At 36.1% G+C, this 18,214-nt stretch overlaps 2 protein-coding genes across 4 annotated transcripts; one reads left to right on the top strand and one right to left on the bottom strand.

Annotated features, from left to right (window-relative positions):
* Positions 1-425: 425 nt before the first annotated feature.
* On the bottom strand, positions 426-7,756 carry LOC107663029 (trace amine-associated receptor 13c). 2 transcript variants are annotated; one of them, XM_016453165.1, is made up of 3 exons: positions 7,542-7,756; positions 2,450-2,813; positions 426-1,914 (listed from the first exon to the last, which is right to left on the bottom strand). In XM_016453165.1, the coding sequence occupies exons 2-3, from the start codon at positions 2,661-2,663 to the stop codon at positions 1,040-1,042; spliced, it is 1,089 nt and encodes a 362-aa protein (XP_016308651.1). In that variant the 5' UTR covers positions 2,664-2,813; positions 7,542-7,756; the 3' UTR covers positions 426-1,039. The 2 variants fall into 2 exon arrangements, with proteins under 2 accessions (XP_016308651.1, XP_016308653.1); XM_016453167.1 differs by lacking the exon at positions 7,542-7,756 and having other exon boundaries at positions 2,450-2,862.
* Positions 7,757-13,098: 5,342 nt separating this feature from the next.
* On the top strand, positions 13,099-17,483 carry hp (haptoglobin). 2 transcript variants are annotated; one of them, XM_016453168.1, is made up of 4 exons: positions 13,099-13,243; positions 13,440-13,528; positions 13,963-14,246; positions 16,811-17,483. In XM_016453168.1, the coding sequence occupies exons 1-4, from the start codon at positions 13,173-13,175 to the stop codon at positions 17,369-17,371; spliced, it is 1,005 nt and encodes a 334-aa protein (XP_016308654.1). In that variant the 5' UTR covers positions 13,099-13,172; the 3' UTR covers positions 17,372-17,483. The 2 variants fall into 2 exon arrangements, with proteins under 2 accessions (XP_016308654.1, XP_016308655.1); XM_016453169.1 differs by lacking the exons at positions 13,099-13,243; positions 13,440-13,528; positions 13,963-14,246 and adding exons at positions 14,759-14,891; positions 15,326-15,609.
* Positions 17,484-18,214: the final 731 nt, after the last annotated feature.

Genomic DNA, 18,214 nt, shown 5'->3' with positions numbered 1-18,214 from the left:
ATATATTTTTTTTATCTAGCCTTTGAACGTGAGGGAGAAGTTACAGCCTGAGGCAGTCAGTGTGTACTCTGAGTAGCTTTATGTGGTTCTGCTGCTGAAGATGTGAATATTTAAACAGAAGACTGACAGACTTTTAGCCCTGTCACCTACTATTATCCACACTCAGTGAACAGGGGATACATTTGCTTCAAATTGTTTATTAAAAATTCTGAAGTCTCATTCTATCAATAATATAGCACTGATTATGTACTTCACAGTGTTAAGGGTGTCAGCTAGTTGTTACAAGGTTATCTACTTACATATTGTGTTTTTTTCACTTAATTATTATTATTTATTTATTTTTCTAATAATTTTCTACTATAGAAGTAAAAATCTAAAAATGGAAAGAAGAATCTATAATACTGTATTTTTATTTTTTAAACAAAGAGTACCTCAGCTGTATCGTTCAAGTCAATCCCTTACAGAAAAAAGCCCACACATGTCCACATGTTCATATGTGATCACATGGGTTTCACACATTCACAACATGAAAACATTCCAAAACCACATTTCACATGTGATTTTAACATGTGATTTCACATGGGAAGGTCATGTGGTTTGTTCATGTGAACTTACCTAATTACACCTATTATATATATATATATTTATTTATTTTTTGCCAGATTAGGTAGAAATAGAACTCTTTCAAAATGTTAATTGTTTTTATAAATCGCATTAAATAATGTCTCACGTACATATTTTACAGATTTATGCTGAATACGCAACGCAATAATCAATAAGGCGTCTCTGTATTTCATACGTATACGTGTATCAGAATAAAAAAATAAATAACTGTAGGGAAATGCTAATAAAGACTATAATTCTCTGTAAAACATAATGACAACTGCCACAATCCCTGGAATGATGTATATTGTTGTCCCTGATCCATTTGTGAAAGAGATCCTGAAAAGCAAATTCTTAATCTCTCAAGGCGAAAGTGACGGGAGGTAAAGAAAGTGAAGTCAGTGCCAGCCTTTGCCCAGTTCCTGTCCAAAAAATCTCAGCTTTTCTCTGGGTGAGGTTGTGCTCTGTCCCGCTGAAAGAGCAGAGTCAGCCCTTTCCTAAAACGGTGGTCCCGAAAACTATAAATAATCACATTGCAGCAGCTATTACTTGTCAGAATCCAAAATGCAAAAAAGGAGAAGTTGCACCAGGTGTATCCCACTACATTCCCCAGCACAAATACTGCAATAGGAGAGAACGAGGCTGTGAAGGCAAAGGTGAGGATTCCAATGGTTTTAGCTGCTTTGATATCAGAAAAAGAGGGCCTGTGGGGACACCCGCCGGCTCCTGCATCCGTGCCAAGACTTCCCTCAGAGAGCAGCTTTCGTTTGCGGGAGTATCGGCGGATACTGGTGAAGGACAGGATATTGATGGCTAATGTCCCACCCAATAAACTGAAGTCAAAGGCTGGAAACAGCAGAAGGATGTTTGCATCTGGTGGCAACTGATGTCCGATTAGTAAGGGTGCATAGTTGCACATGCGGCTGCATTCATTGTACTCCAGTGTGAAGCTGTTGCTTAGCATGAGCGGAGCCATTGCCAGTAAGAAGCTGCCAGCCCAGGACAAGACAATTAGGAACAGGGTGCGATGCCGCGTCACAAGAGTGTCTTTATGCAGTGGACGCAGGATTGCCACACTGCGCTCCACTGTCATCAGAAAGATGGTACTAATTGAGACAAAAGTGCATCCAGCAAAAACTGGACCTATCAGCATGCAGGGTTGCCAAGGTCCTGATCCACCCTCCAGTGAGACCGCTGAAATGCCCTGGTACCACAGCGGTGGAGTGCTGGTCACCATCAGAGAAATTTCAGTGTATACAGAAAATGGCACCACCAAGACTCCAACCATCATGTCGGCGAAGGCCAGAGACACTGCAAGACAAATATAAAGTTCAGCAAATTGCTCAGAATTCACCAAACTTTTTCTTTGCACTAGAGATCTGCATTCCTGCTGGACCTGACGTAACTGAGTGTGGCGTGGATGTGGGAGGAGCAAAGTTCAGGAGAAAGCGTGTGCATGCTGAACGTAAACAACGTTGCTGTCTATGCAGTGTCAGAGTATTTTTGGAAATCTGAGAGCTTTCTGACCCTGCATAGACAGCAACACAACTATCGCATTGAAGACACAGAAAGGTAGTAAGGACATCATTAAAATAGTCCATGTGACATCAGTGGTTTAACATTAATTTTATGAAGCTATTTTACTGATGTCCTTACTACCTTTTTGGACCTTGGAAAATATATATATATATATATGTGTGTGTGTGTGTGTGTGTGTGTGTGTGTGTGTAAAAAGGTTAATATTTCTAATGAAATTTCTGAGAAAAAAAAAAACTGAGCACACTGCAGTGTGGGATAATTTGCATGCCATCCTGAACATATTCTATATGTAAGTTATTGTTGTTACCTTTGAGGTAGCCCTGAGGTGTTCGAGAATGCCGGGTCTGCATGAAAACAGTAAGCGTCACCACGTTTCCCACCACAATAGCAAAGGCCAGGCTAACCATGAACATGACCACCAGTGTTCGGTTTAGTAGTCCACAGCAGCGGGCTGTGCAAAGAGGTGCCAAAGTTTGTCCTGCACCTTGAGATTCACTCGCTGTCTGATTAGCAGTCTCCATTATCCCAAGCTGAGGTCCTGGTTCCCTGGGTACACTAAAGATGGCCAGTAGTGAAGCCTTGGTACAGTCCTCATGCCTCTAACAGGCAGTGATATAAATAAGTCAAGTCAGTATTTTGGGTAGTTCTTTTGTTAGCCGTGGATCACAACCCTGTAAAAGAGCAGAGAAAACATTCTGCACGGTTTGTACAATTCAACATAATCAAGGCAACATAAATACACTGTAATCAAAGCTTATTATTACACTCGTATTACACTTGTTGTTGCATGGTAATGATAACAAGCCTGTGTAAATGTATGCTTACAAATCAGTCTCCAATATTATGTAGAATTGGTAACGGCAAAAATATAGTGGGAGAATATTCAAAAGGTGGATTACCAAACATATTTAACAATAAATTAAAGTGAATAATGTCTTAATAGTCTCATTAATATACTTCTTTTAAATTAAGAATGGTAGTATCTTAATTGAATTTACTGAATTTATTAAGTATATTTAGCTTAGCTACAGAAAACTAGAGGTGCATTTGGCCAACGCTTGTACTTAATCTAATTAATATTATTAAGTTTTCTACATATACTTGGCTTGTAATTGTGTTTACACTTTTATATAGTAGCCTAATGGATGCATTTTTATAAATATTGACTTTTTTGAGGTAGTACTGCAGCATGTTTTACATGCAATCTTTTTTAGAAAGATACTACAATTTGGATACATGGTAAATAAGATCTTTTTTTTGTTATAATCCTCACTAAAACCCTTAGCAAATTGTTCTTTTATGTATTTTAATAATGTTTAGATTTTTTTTTTTGTACTGGAACAAGACAAAAACACTGATTTAGACAATGAATTTAGCAGTGTCTCCTGTGATGCTCTTTGTACTGGCATACATGAATAGATAAAGTGGGAGAAACAAAAATGATGCATAAAGACTTAAAAGAAGGGTGTAAAATACCTCCACTGTTGTTGTGAGACATTCAATGTAATTAGCGAGGCTCTAGGAATTTTTTTGTCCCAATAGCTATTAAAGATGTTTGCTAGGCAAGCATCGCTGTTGCTATTGGTCATATAGTATTGTTATTTTAAAATGCTATTTTAGTGAACTCCTGATTGTATTTACCTTAAGAGCATACTTTGAGAATTGCAATGCGAATTTGAATGTAAGGAAGTAGAATTACAATAAATAGAAATTCAGGACAAACTTTGAATACTGGCTTGTTTGAAAGTTTAATGGTAGATATATAAAGAACTATGCACAGGAAAGGACCATTCATATTTTCTTCTATTTGTAGGTAATGTGGCTTTGAGTACATTGTTTCTGGGAGATTAATAGTGCTGCAGAAAACCATGAACCAAAATAAAAACCTATGAATATATTACAATTAGAAAGGTGTTTGTGGCCATGATGGCAGTCATGCCATCTGTTCAGTCTTATAATTCTTGCAGCATTTCTTCAAATAGAACCCTGACATTAGCCACGACTGCTTTCAGTGCTTTTAAACAAGCAGAACCCTACTGAGAGTTAGACTCAAGCTCTCAGCGTACTAAAGGAAATTTAGCATGATAAATATTATGTGAACATTAAAATAGAAAGCTTTGCTCTGGCTTCTTGGCAGTTATGACAGCGTCTCAGCTGGACACCAACACACACACAGCCAAACTCATACACTCTCTCTCTCGGTCTCCCACTATCTGTCAAAAAGTTGTACATCTTTTACTACACATGCATTTAGTAGGAAGTAGGCCAGGGTTTCTTCTAATGAATCCAGCCAGGACATTACATTTGCAGTGTCTAATTCATTATGAATTAGATCTGTGAGATCAGAATCAAACTTAAAACTTCAATTGTGGTTTGTTTCAAATTGCATTTGGTGAAAATTTTAAATGATCTGCTGAAACTACCAAACCAAAAGGTCAAATTTAACTGATGCTCAAAGTGTGTATATATCTTTGTTTACAAACCTAATAAACTGCCTTTGTTATTAAAAAAAGAAAAGAAAAAAGATAGTAATTTTAACAATAACAGACTGTTAATAATGGTAAGTTATCTTACAAATGAATATACATGAAAAAGTGTAATAGATCTAATAAGTATGTAATATTGTAATATAATGTAATACTACTACAAACTATTTTAAATGTACAGTTTTTGAAAGAATAAGAAATAAAGTGCTTAAAGGGGTCATATGATGCGATTTCAATTTTTCCTTTCTCTTTGGAGTGTTACAAGCTCTTGGTGCATAAAGAAGATCTGTAAAAACACATTTCATTACACCAAATACACAAAATAATGTTCTTTTTAGCAGCATCATATGACCCCTTTAACTGATATTTAAAGAGGAGAATTCAGAAATGCTTGTTATTAGCGACACCAGTGGCTGTAAAGTGAACTGCAACTTATTTGCTTGTGCTCGCATGTACACAGAGCTAAAACATACTGTTTTTTGCTATTTGCACTTAGTATACTTGTGCAAATAGCGTCTGCCATAAAAAACACATATAACACAACAATAGTAACTAGTGGGACTCTACGCCTTCTTTCTTTGCGTGCACATTTGGGCGGCATTATGCTAATATTGCCACATAGTGAGGTAGATATGTGGGGGCGTGTTAGAACGAGCCGTTTTAGGGGGGCGTGGCAGAGTCTTAACTTTGATAAAGAATATCTCTTTGGTTTTGAGACTTTAGTCTTTGCAACTTCAGGGATCTTATCTATGCACAATCAGCTTGTAACACTCCAAAGAGAAAGGAAAACTTGAAATCGCATCATATGACCCCTTTAACATATTTCTCATCATAAACACCTTGGATTTTTTTTTTTCTGAGAGATTGCCTTCACCACAAAGAAATACATGCAATTCTGTTTTCTAATGTGTCTTATAAAATATCTATGAAGCAACATAGCTGTTCACCTTCTGCAGTCGCCTTCATGGTGGGACCATGCTTGTGGTGCCTTAAATTGCTGCAGACAGCTTACTAGGTTTTGGAATAAACTGTGTTGAATGTGACTCCGAATTGTGAAGGATAAATTGCATTCAGCCTAGATTTTGTGGACATCTTTGTTTCGTTGCATGATCTGCATCATTTATTTAGTGAATCAGCGCAGATAGTGCTTACAAATAAACGTGCTTTCAGCAGGTGCAATTAATTCATCCTTCTGTTTCTACTCATTCAGTTTTTAATTCATGTCAGTATTTCCTCCTCCAAGTGAACACTTAACCTAATAAGAGTTTTGTATTGCTCTCCAACCACTAATTACTTTGCCATAACTTGAGAAAGGCTGAAAGCTGAAACATATTTAGCGTTTAGCACTTAGGACTGCCTATCATATTGTGCCACTAAATATGCAATTATACATAAATACGCTGCAGCCCAAGAGACACTGCTTTGACCAAAATTTAATACAGCATTACATGTATATTTCACAGAGAACAGTCCCAAAATGCATTGCAGCACGCTCAGTGAAAATTGATAATAAACATACATTTCATTCAATACTGTAAAAGTATACTGATAGCGCTGATTCTAATTAAAATGTAGTATTTCACCTAATATTTGTGTGCTGCATGTATACTATGCTTAATAGAGTGTTGTGTTGTTAGCTTAGCAACATTCTAATGTCAAACTCTTCGTACTAGCATATTAAAATCAATTGTGAGCTGGATCTTCAGTGTGCAGAACCAATCATGTGGTGTGTGGAATTCTTTTTTGTTTAGATCATTCCAAATGAAATGTCACTTATGAAGCATTTAGGTAGACAGACAGCAAAGCAGCTAACTAGGTACTATTGTGCATAATTTAAGTGATGGTGGAAGTGAACTGTAAACAAATAACATTCTTTAGTATGTCGTGGCAGCAAATTGCTTTATATGGAAGTCCCTATAGTTCCAGACAGACTAGGTCCAGCCTCTGTATCCAGGGCTATAGAGTAGACAGTCAACTGGAATAATGGAGTGACCAGTGCTGGACCCTGAAGCCCCGGGGGCCTGTAATTCTCATGGACTGTGAGTATGTGTCTGTCTTAATCTTTCTGTCCAGCCTTTAATCTTCCAGCCTCTGCTGTTTCACACTCATTTCAACATCTTGCTCATGTTTGTTTCACACTATCACTCCGCCTCACTTAATCAATTTCGTTTACTGCTAAATGTGTAGGCACTGCTTTCAAGAGTTTATTTCTGAGAAGGTATTTTATACCATACATTAACTGTTTGTTAAATCAAAGTTGAACCTAATTATGATTGATCCATTGCAACTGGTGAATTTTATTCTCAATAGTATCTCAAAAGTCACATTGAATATTGTAATTGCTTATAAATTGTTAATAAATAGCATATTTCCTCATCTGAGTAAATTGTTAGTTGAAATCAAATAGTTTGGAAAGTGTTTTTTTTTTTTAAACATTTTATTATTATTGTGCATGCAGCTTTAATGTCCTAATATTGACTTACAAAGTGCATTAAGTATTTGTAATAGAATTTAAAAATGCAAAAAAAAAAAATTTGTTACACAACAGCAACATTTAAAATGAAGGAGTGAGAACTAATATGATTAAAAATTGTGAAACTTAAGATATGGTGGCTCGTCACAGGACCTCAAATGTTTGTCTTATACAATAAATAAATAAGTACATATAAACATATGTACATAAAATCAAATATTATCAAGATTTACAAGCAAATGCCATGTGCAGGACTTTTCTTTCCTTGATGCTGACTTGTGAGGGGCGTTTAATGGTTCATTCTCAATTCACATAAAACAATTACAGAAAACATGGCCCTTTTAGTAAAGATTCCATTTACATTTACAGATAAACATGGTTTACAAGAAATATGATTTTTTTCCCCATCTACAGCAGTTATTTTCATGTAATGCTCTTACCTGTATATTCTATTCCTGAAAACTGTGTCTGAGTAGCAAAAGAACAAGGTAATACCCACTGTCAACCGCCAGTCTTTGTCCAGTCAATATGTACAATAAAGTCCAGTTTGATTCCTGATTGAATACAGTCTCCCATCAGAAAACAGCAGGCAAGCTGTTTGTAGCTTTTGAAATGATCTCTGTCAGACCTCTGTCCTTCCCTGTTATTCTTACCATCCCCTCCTTTGTCTCGCTGTCCACGTTTTTCTTCCTCCCACTCTATATATTGCAGCCTCTCACTCCTTGTTGACCTAGTCTGTCTAAAACTCTCTCTCTCTCTCTCTCTCTCTCGCTCTCTCTCTCTCTCTCTCTCAAACACAGCTGCAAGCTCAAGCATTACAGTTACATATGCATTCCACTCTCCTCCTCCTCTCTCTCCGTGCGTTATTCTCTCTTTCCTCACAGTGGTCCATTTGCTATGAGACGGCCACTTTCATCAACCTCAGAAAAGCTGCTGTGACTCAATGGATCCTGACTAGCTCTAGTCTTGCACACTTTTTACCCATTATTGTTTTTCAGCAGAAAGGCCACTGCTTCATTCACTCTCTATTCACCTCATCTTACAGTATGTTTTTCTTCCACAGCATTCATAAAATAAAATAAAAATACACACAAAGGCAGAAATACACCCACAGATACAGCGGGGGACATTTGTTTATTTTTTATTGTATTTTTTACATTTAAAATGGAAAATTAAAAGAAAGCTTGAATGCAAATGTTTTGAATGGATGTGCGTATCACCAGTGGCTTAATCACCAGATGAGGTTATATTGTTTATAATGGCCTTCAACTTCACTTTTTTTTCCTGAATGCCTCCACAGTCATTAAAAGTTTAATCAAGCCTTCTTAATAAAATTACTTATGAAACATTTGCATATGTTCTTTTTTAAAATAGATTTCTTATAGAACAAATAGAGTCAGCACTCTTTTCACAAGAGTGCTGTTTTTGCATGCAAAAAAATGTTGTGGGTGTTTGCCAAGGCATTACTATGTAGTTATTAAGGTGTTCCGAGTGAAAAAAAGCATGTGTGTTTTTTTGTTTTTTATATACATCAGGCTTTTATGGTTCATATTACGATACAGTATATGACAATATGGAGCCCATAGAGGCAAAAACATATTAGTGCACCTTGGTGCAGTTGCTGATATTTATATGACCAAAAAGTAAATTCTGAGAGCTTGTTATGTAACTCAGTGAGATGATAACAGTATTTATTATAAATATCAGTTTTCACTCTATATATGCGAATAGTATGTCTTATAGTATTTAAATGCTTAGTTTTATTATCAAAGCTATGTCGTTTTATCTGTGTGTGTCTCATAGAATATGCACTGTAAAATCTAATTAGTTGGGCTTACTTAAAAAAAGCATGCAAACCGATTGCCTTGAAAAAACTAAGTAAAGTGAAATAGGAATAGTATGTTGTACTGACAAATGCTTAGTATAGTTTACTTACAGGAGAGTTCTAGTAACTAAAAAATAACTGTAGGGGGTACTTGATCCTTTCATTTAGGTTTACTCATGACTTAGTATAGCTACTCACTGACTCCCAGAGTGCATTGTGGCATGAATAAATTATGCAGTTGCTTTGTTTTACAGTTGTTGATTTTATTTGCCAATTTTATTTGCTGTCTTGTGTCAGTAGTAGCACAACAAAAAGACCAAATAAAATGGTTATTGTTACAATTAATGAAAATAAATGAAATTGAATTGTTACCATTTTTGTGATTCACGTGCTGAATGTTTAAGTCTGTGTGTGACCTTAGTATCTTACAACACACGATTTAAGGATTATATAAACCCAATTAAAATCATCTCAAGGTGTTTGTGAAAAACTAAATTTGGAACAGTTCTCTCACACTCACTTTACGGGGACACTGAAAATGTCCTCATAAATCACCTTCTCGTTGTAATACCAATGTCATACCCATGTTATTATACAAATTTGTGTCCAGCACGCACGCACACACACACAAAATAGGTCACCTTCTAAAAGCAACCTATTTATTACTTTTTTCCCTTGAAAACAAATAACTCTGACTTCATGATGCATTGCTGAGCAGTGGTCAAAGTGAAAGATCATACATACACCAGACCAGTGGCTAAGTTGATCGAATTGCCAACGTTGCCCCCAGATTCAGAGAGTATATCATAAACAATACTACTGTCAAATTTGCATACCAAATTTGGGGGCGGCTGTAAAAAAGCCATGTTCAGTTCATGTTCTTTATATTAAAAGGGCTGTACAGCGGTCAGATTGGTCATTTATTTTCATTGAGTAGGCGTGGTTTATTCAGAGATTGCGCGAGAGTATCGGAAGGGAGAGGGCAGAAGTTCAGTCGTGACGGAGAGAATCGGAAGGTCTTGCTGTCGCATATGAAAGTCGTGAATTAATTCGAACTAAAATGTCATCCTGCAGCGATTTCACGTTGTGAACTGTAGGGAGAATATTTGTGATCTTGATCGACGGCTGATGGTGCGTTCCCGTTAATAATCTCTCGCCGAAGTTTGCCTCGCGAGGATTTTGAATGTGTGTCATTGAAGACAGTGAGTGTTATTTTAAAGGTTCATATTGTTTTCGTTGATATACTGCTGTTAAGTTATATTTTGTTTAATACTAAAGTATGATTGTTTATTATGTGAAATATTGTGCTAATTGTGACGAGTACGATCGCCATTACGGAGCTGTCTGTGACTCAGCAATTTTCCTTTGAGCTGTTAGCATTAATTGCACATTTCGTACTTTCTGTTACTAATTAGTTTCATTTGTGTATTGTAGAACCACACTCAAGAATTATACACACCACACGAACAAGATTCGTTTGCAGTAACAAACATTCATAGACATTTTGTGGACCTTTGCATTTATTCTCATCGGATATTGTGCATCAGTGGACCCGAGACTACAGCTCAACGCCCAAGTTCACTGTTAACCATAGATCTGAATGTTTCCTGCGACTGTGAAAATCAACCAGGACTGTTGTACTCATTGTTTCTCCCTGCATAATTGCAAGATTGTGTATCCTTGAGGTCTAAATCTGTTGTAACTATTTGTTTTCAGTTATTATTTGTGTAGGCCTACGCTCCTTATTTGGATGTTTATTTGCACTTATGTGATCTCTTTAAATCATGAGTATGTGAGTATATGGAGTTGATCTCTTGATACTCAGCCTCTAAAAGAGTAAATTGATAAAACTGAGATACAACTGCCTGTTTCATTACTCTCTTGGTCACTGGACATCACTTGTAGTAACTGACACTCTAAGGTGATTTAGTACCGTAACAGCAACCAATGCATTCATACAGTCTAATACAGGTTCCTTTGTGGCTACTAGAATATTTTAAGTAAGTGTCACTCAAAACAGTAAGTAAATTGTTTTATTTGCCTTGAAAGTAGCTGTAACTTAATAAAACCTAGTAAGTATAACAACTAAGTAAAGATAACTAATTAAATCTAAGTAAGGTAAACTATTGGATTTTACAGTGTGCAAATAGAATCAGAAAGTTGTGCATATTTAAATGTAATCCTAGGAGAGTACCTCCTGTAGGATCAGATAATTTTGCATGTCTGAGTAAGGGAAAGGCAATTTATAATGCACTTACATTATTCTCTAAAGATTAAATGAAAAAGTACTAACTGACTAAATTGGGCTAGACATTAATATCATGAATGATTAACAACCTCTCCTCTCTGGAATCAAATTGCATTTAGCATCCGAAAATAAATGTGTACAGGAATGAAAAAAAAAAAAAGTCTGAATGTGCCAGTCAAAGTAATCCTATTAAGACTAGACGTATGTGTACTTTCCGTTCTCCTGTTGGCAAAATGTATGAACACATTCTGCCAATCCCCCAAATAAATATTGGTCAAAAACATTCATGCTGGCATGCACCATTAAGGTGATTACACAATGGGTGCATTTCCCCAGCTCTGTCAGTGAAGCCATATCTCCACGCTTTGATAAATGTTCACATTTTCAAGTAAAGCTGAGAGTGTTTGAGGTAGTTTTATTTATTTATCAAATTAAGATTAATTACATTTTGGAATATTAATAATGTAATATGTACTTTTAACAGTAATGTTGCCCATCACTGATGATAACATAACTTGAAGTAAATAATTTTTAACCTTTTTATAATTAAAGTAAATTTTCATAATTCAAGTCATTTATGATAGCAGTAAGGTCTTCAGCAAGAGCTGAAAGGTTATATTTTGAGTTTGGCTGCAGGCTAATGACGGCAGATATGACCCACTTACATCTCTAATACACTTGTGAGATGGCATAGCCTACTGCATGTCATTAATAGTTCATTACATTCAAAACATTTCCGTTATCTGCCCTAATCTTTCTGACCACTACACTACTGCCCCAGCACTGCAGGGTGTCATGCAAGTAATTAAAAACCGGTCAAAACAAGTCCATTTCAGTTGTCTCCGTCCAGGCTGAAAATGAGAGCAAACACATTTGACCTACTTTTAGTATTAAAAACTGACTCTCTGTGCACTATAGCTTCTGACTGAAAGTAAGATTTCATTTGTTAACTACATTAGTTATATTTACAAAAACATTTTTAAAAACGAATTTTGTTAATGTTAATGCACTTAGACTAACATGAACAATTAACAACTGTATTTTTTATTAACTAACATTAACAAAAGTTAATAAATGCTGTAAAAATATATTGCTCATAGTTAGTTAATGTTAATTACTGCATTAACTAAAGTTAACAAATGAGACCTATTTCTAGTGTTGCCAGGAAATGTAATCTATGTTAATGTTGTTCACTCTCAAGACTGCATTACCACATTCTTGGGTAATTTTGCCCTTGCCCTTTATTTCACATGGGCCAAACAAATATGGTTGTGCTTACAAAATGTGTTCGTAAAATAATGGTGAAGAGTAAAATAAAAGCATTCATACATTCACAGTGTTCCTTGAGTATTATTCACCTTCAATAAAGTCAATATGGATTACATTTGAAAAGAGATTTAAAAAATGCACTAATCATATTAATGTTAGAGTACAAGTTTAGTTTAGCTTAAAAATATATATCTGAAGTGCAGTGTGCTATAACACAGTGGATGAAGAGTATAAAATGTGTGGATATACTGTATAATGCAGCTTATTACTAATACTTTCAGAAATCTACAAACACGTGAGTCTATGAAGAACATTAAGAAAATATTAACTTAAACCTAAATCAATTTATCAAAAAACATCTCTTTAAAATCATTACAACTTATTGCAACATTGTATTGCACATTGCAAAACCCTGATTTTGGGGTTTACAAAACTTGTACTTACTGGCACTGTCATTTGATGAATCTGTATTTCAGCCAAGGTGTGCATCATTTTGCAAATAGATTGCTTTTTTTTCTATGGGATTACAAAATCACACGAGTGTTGTCTGTTCTTTAAATGCAAACTGAACTGTAGGACCTATGTGCTGCCTTTGGAAAGTTTTGCTAACTTAACCTCTTATCTACCTTTAACCTGGATAGTGTCAACATTCAAACAGATAAATTTCCCTGATTAGGTAATCCGTGAGTTTAGATTAGTTTTTTTTTTAGCTGTATCAACCTCATATAAATGCCAGAGCCTCAACGACCGCAATACAATACAAGACAGCTCCTTTTACAATACATTTTCATCATGAGGTGGTAAGTTTCTGTTTTGTTTCCTAAAATTTAAATTATGTTTCAAATAATGATCAAGTATTGCATAATTTACCATTCGAATTGCAATTTCACTGCAATGCATAATGCATTATTAATTAACATCTGTTCAAACAAGTGTTCCTCTGAAATGAACAGATTATTTCTCGTTGATGATGTTTTTTGTTTTTTTTGTCTCTAGGCTATCTGTGGCTGTGCTGCTCTTGGGCACTATTACTTGCCTGCCAGATGCGTCTCTTGCTTTGGATAGAGTCAGAGAACATGTTTCGGGTAACAGAAACGCTCCTCATCAGACATGACCCAATACTCAGCTCCAGTTAAAGCAGTAAAGTGCTTATGGAATTTATTGTAATACAAAAAAACATTTTAAAACATCCTTGTGTCATTGGCTACAGTGTAACCACGAATGTAGTTCATCATTAAAACTTTCTATACAACAAATGCAACTTACCATATTATACAGGCCAAAATCCTATCAATTTACAACAGCACTGTAACATAAAAAAAACTCTGAAAACCTTAACAAGAGCATAACAAAATTTTACCAAGCACCACTGACGTCTTTTCTTTTTTTCATAAAATTTTAAATGTAGTTGTGAAGCATGTAATGTGTTACAAATACGCATTTTCTAGTTATGTTCAGCTGTAGCACAAAAATGACTATCAACAGCTGCATAATAGAGATCTCATTCTCATTTATACAGCTCACAGGATTTCAGCCCTACGCCCCAAACGAATGGTGGGGGGATTACTGACCGCATCCGTCCCCTGGCAGGCAATGGTGTACCTCAGTGAGAACATACTGGATGGAGGTTTTGCTGGAGGAGCCCTGATAGCTGAGCAGTGGGTACTGACTGCTGGCCGCAATTTATTTGTAGGAAAGAATCAAAGCCAGACAAGAGGACAAGAACCACTTATCCCAAAAGTCTATCTTGGAATCAGCAAACGTGTTCATGCAAACGCCTCTACAGAAGTAGCCGTGGAAAAGGTAAATATCCACGCAACCCACCAAATTCCAAACCAAGCTAATTTGCTAAATCATAATCACCATATATTTGTGTATCTACATATAAAGACACTTATGGTTAAAGTGCTACAGTACAAAGAATAGCTTAAAAATCTTTGGAACGATAGGTGGCGCTGTTTTCAAACTTCTCAGGTGGCTTCAGGGCATACTGTCAATGCCTGTGCTGATACTGTATGTCAAAGCATTATATATATGTGACCCTGGACCACGAAACCACTCATAAGGGGCAATTTTTTGGAAATTGAGATTTATACATCATCTGAAAGCTGAATAAATAAGCTTTCCGTTGATGTATGGTTTGTTAGGATAGGACAATATTTGGCACATACAACTATTTGAAAATCTGGAATCTGAGGGAGATTAAGTTATGATCAAGTATTGCATAATTTACCATTCGAATTGCAATTTCACTGCAATGCATAATGCATTATTAATTAACATCTGTTCAAACAAGTGTTCCTCTGAAATGAACAGATTATTTCTCGTTGATGATGTTTTTTGTTTTTTTTGTCTCTAGGCTATCTGTGGCTGTGCTGCTCTTGGGCACTATTACTTGCCTGCCAGATGCGTCTCTTGCTTTGGATAGAGTCAGAGAACATGTTTCGGGTAACAGAAACGCTCCTCATCAGACATGACCCAATACTCAGCTCCAGTTAAAGCAGTAAAGTGCTTATGGAATTTATTGTAATACAAAAAAACATTTTAAAACATCCTTGTGTCATTGGCTACAGTGTAACCACGAATGTAGTTCATCATTAAAACTTTCTATACAACAAATGCAACTTACCATATTATACAGGCCAAAATCCTATCAATTTACAACAGCACTGTAACATAAAAAAAACTCTGAAAACCTTAACAAGAGCATAACAAAATTTTACCAAGCACCACTGACGTCTTTTCTTTTTTTCATAAAATTTTAAATGTAGTTGTGAAGCATGTAATGTGTTACAAATACGCATTTTCTAGTTATGTTCAGCTGTAGCACAAAAATGACTATCAACAGCTGCATAATAGAGATCTCATTCTCATTTATACAGCTCACAGGATTTCAGCCCTACGCCCCAAACGAATGGTGGGGGGATTACTGACCGCATCCGTCCCCTGGCAGGCAATGGTGTACCTCAGTGAGAACATACTGGATGGAGGTTTTGCTGGAGGAGCCCTGATAGCTGAGCAGTGGGTACTGACTGCTGGCCGCAATTTATTTGTAGGAAAGAATCAAAGCCAGACAAGAGGACAAGAACCACTTATCCCAAAAGTCTATCTTGGAATCAGCAAACGTGTTCATGCAAACGCCTCTACAGAAGTAGCCGTGGAAAAGGTAAATATCCACGCAACCCACCAAATTCCAAACCAAGCTAATTTGCTAAATCATAATCACCATATATTTGTGTATCTACATATAAAGACACTTATGGTTAAAGTGCTACAGTACAAAGAATAGCTTAAAAATCTTTGGAACGATAGGTGGCGCTGTTTTCAAACTTCTCAGGTGGCTTCAGGGCATACTGTCAATGCCTGTGCTGATACTGTATGTCAAAGCATTATATATATGTGACCCTGGACCACGAAACCACTCATAAGGGGCAATTTTTTGGAAATTGAGATTTATACATCATCTGAAAGCTGAATAAATAAGCTTTCCGTTGATGTATGGTTTGTTAGGATAGGACAATATTTGGCACATACAACTATTTGAAAATCTGGAATCTGAGGGAGATTAAGTTTTGATATATTTACGGTAGGAAATTTACAAAATATCTTCATGGAACATGATCTTTACGTAATATCCTAATAATGTTTGGCATAAAAGAAAAATCTATAATTTTGATCCATACAAGTTTTTTTTTTTGCTATTGCTAAAAATATACCCAAGTGACTTAAGACTGGTTTTGTGGTCCAGGGTCACACACACAAAAATTGGGAAATACAGGGAAACACACACAGAGGGAAAAAATTTTATAGAGTACATTTAAACTACTGGCAGCTACTGTAATGGACAGAGTCTTAATATATGATATTGAATATGATCAGCAGGAGAAGAGTAATGAGGTGAATTTAGTTTTAAGGACAAAGGATTCAAAAGTTATAACAAAAATAATATTGTATATTTGAACTGGTGGCGGTGTTATAGAGTTGGTCCTAGAGACTTCAAACACTTGGACAGATTACTATTCAAGGTGACCCCAAATAAGTGTGCCAAATTTCAGGCTGGAGAGTGAAAAGCCCTTTTGTGTATGCAGATAACATACAGTACAATGACCCTAAACTTATTTGGAAGCTATGCTTGCATGAATGTCAGTGTCACTTAGACACACAGATAACAAAATATCAAATTTGGTGGCATATGATGCAATGAAATGAATGCCTTCTAAGAGTGGCCTAATTTTCCAGACACTTTTGGGAGCAGTGTGTCATTGTAAGAAGCTCATTTTGTAGGTACCTAGTACATCAAGAAATTGATAAAGGGGAGGTAATTGTTGCATAATATGGTTGATCATTGACATGGTTTTATCTTGCAGGTGTTTTTGCATCCAGACTTTCAGAACACATCCGAATGGGACAATGACATTGCTCTGATCAAACTGAAGAAGCCAGTCAAATTTAGTGAGTCTGTAATGCCCATCCCACTTCCTGAGACTGGAGATAACCAGGAAGAAAAGGAAGAAGAGAAAGGCATCATCGCAGGGTGGGGCTGGGGGAGACTTTTTACCCCTGCTCCAGTACTCAAGTTTCTCTCTCTGCCTGTACGGTCATGCAAGGGTAACTACCAAGCAAAGGTTCTTGCAAGTACACCAAACGTGGATGACAAACAGTTCTGCACGGGACCCAGTAAGCACCAGGAAAACGTGTGCTTTGGCGATGCAGGCGGTGCTCTTGCATTCCTGAACCCCAACACCGAAACGGTGTATGCTGCGGGCATCCTCTCCTTTGACAAGGCTTGTTCTGTAGAAGAGCACGCGGTCTACACAAAGATTTCTGCCTACCTGCCCTGGATTCATAGTGTCATGAGAGGTGATTCACAAGAATTTCCGGCAAGGCGTGCTTCACTCATAAGTCACATGTTTTCACAGCAGCAGTAGTGTGATCTTTATGCAGTAACAACTGCTTGATAAATATGAATTTATTTCACTCGTTTGTACTTTGCACTATTTCCTGTTGTCTGAATAAAAATTCGTCATCAAAACATTTCAATCAATATTTGAAGCAAAACTACAACGTCTATGATGGAACTCCTTTAAAGTGTCAATTCTGTAAGCAATCGAAATACAATGGAAATCAAGCTTGCTTCTTTTACGAGAAATTAAATATGATTTGCTGATTAAGGTGCATAAAATTGAGCTTTCACAGACATCAGTGGCTCGCCAGACACAAAAAGACAAATTTCCTACTGAATGTATTGAATACAGTTTTTTTTATTGGTTTGGTACTATTTTCATAGGTAAGGTGTATATTTTCAAAACTTAGTACAAAACTTTAAACTGATCACACTTGTAATACCACTAGTCATTCAGTCAAAGGCTGATCTCATGATTTCATTGTAGTTGCACATATTTTCATTCCACAATCATTGTTTAAGAACACAAGATCATTGTGATATGTACTGAGAACATTTGGTTTAATCACCAAAACACAACAGTAGGATCTTTTTTCAACTTAGTACTTTTAACAATCAGTTCATTCAGTAGCAAACAATACAAGGTACAGGTTTCAAATCACCCTCGGTGCTGAATGGATGTTACTGTACACACTTACGTTCAGACAAAAGCTATATTTATAAATAAAAAAAAAAAAATAAAAAAAACACCTTTATGCAACATGAAAATGTGATCAAAGAACACATCAAAAGTCATTTACATACGCAAGCAAAAAAAGTTTTTTATTTTAATTTACAACAATTCTGTTATTGCATTTGAAAAACCCAA

This window comes from Sinocyclocheilus anshuiensis, unplaced genomic scaffold (genome assembly GCF_001515605.1).
Source record: "Sinocyclocheilus anshuiensis isolate Anshui unplaced genomic scaffold, SAMN03320099.WGS_v1.1 scaffold1317, whole genome shotgun sequence".
Lineage (NCBI taxonomy): Eukaryota > Metazoa > Chordata > Actinopteri > Cypriniformes > Cyprinidae > Sinocyclocheilus > Sinocyclocheilus anshuiensis.
This window is presented reverse-complemented; position numbering and strand designations above follow the sequence as displayed.

Excerpts from the sequence above, each read along its gene's own strand:
- LOC107663029 (XM_016453165.1), bottom strand. The coding sequence starts at position 2,663 with ATGGAGACTGCTAATCAGACAGCGAGTGAATCTCAAGGTGCAGGACAA. Across the intron at positions 1,915-2,449 it reads ACCTCAGGGCTACCTCAAAG|TGTCTCTGGCCTTCGCCGAC; the intron begins GTAACAACAATA and ends TTTGTCTTGCAG.
- hp (XM_016453168.1), top strand. The coding sequence starts at position 13,173 with ATGCCAGAGCCTCAACGACCGCAATACAATACAAGACAGCTCCTTTTA. Across the intron at positions 13,244-13,439 it reads TACATTTTCATCATGAGGTG|GCTATCTGTGGCTGTGCTGC; the intron begins GTAAGTTTCTGT and ends TTTTGTCTCTAG. Across the intron at positions 13,529-13,962 it reads AGTCAGAGAACATGTTTCGG|CTCACAGGATTTCAGCCCTA; the intron begins GTAACAGAAACG and ends TCATTTATACAG.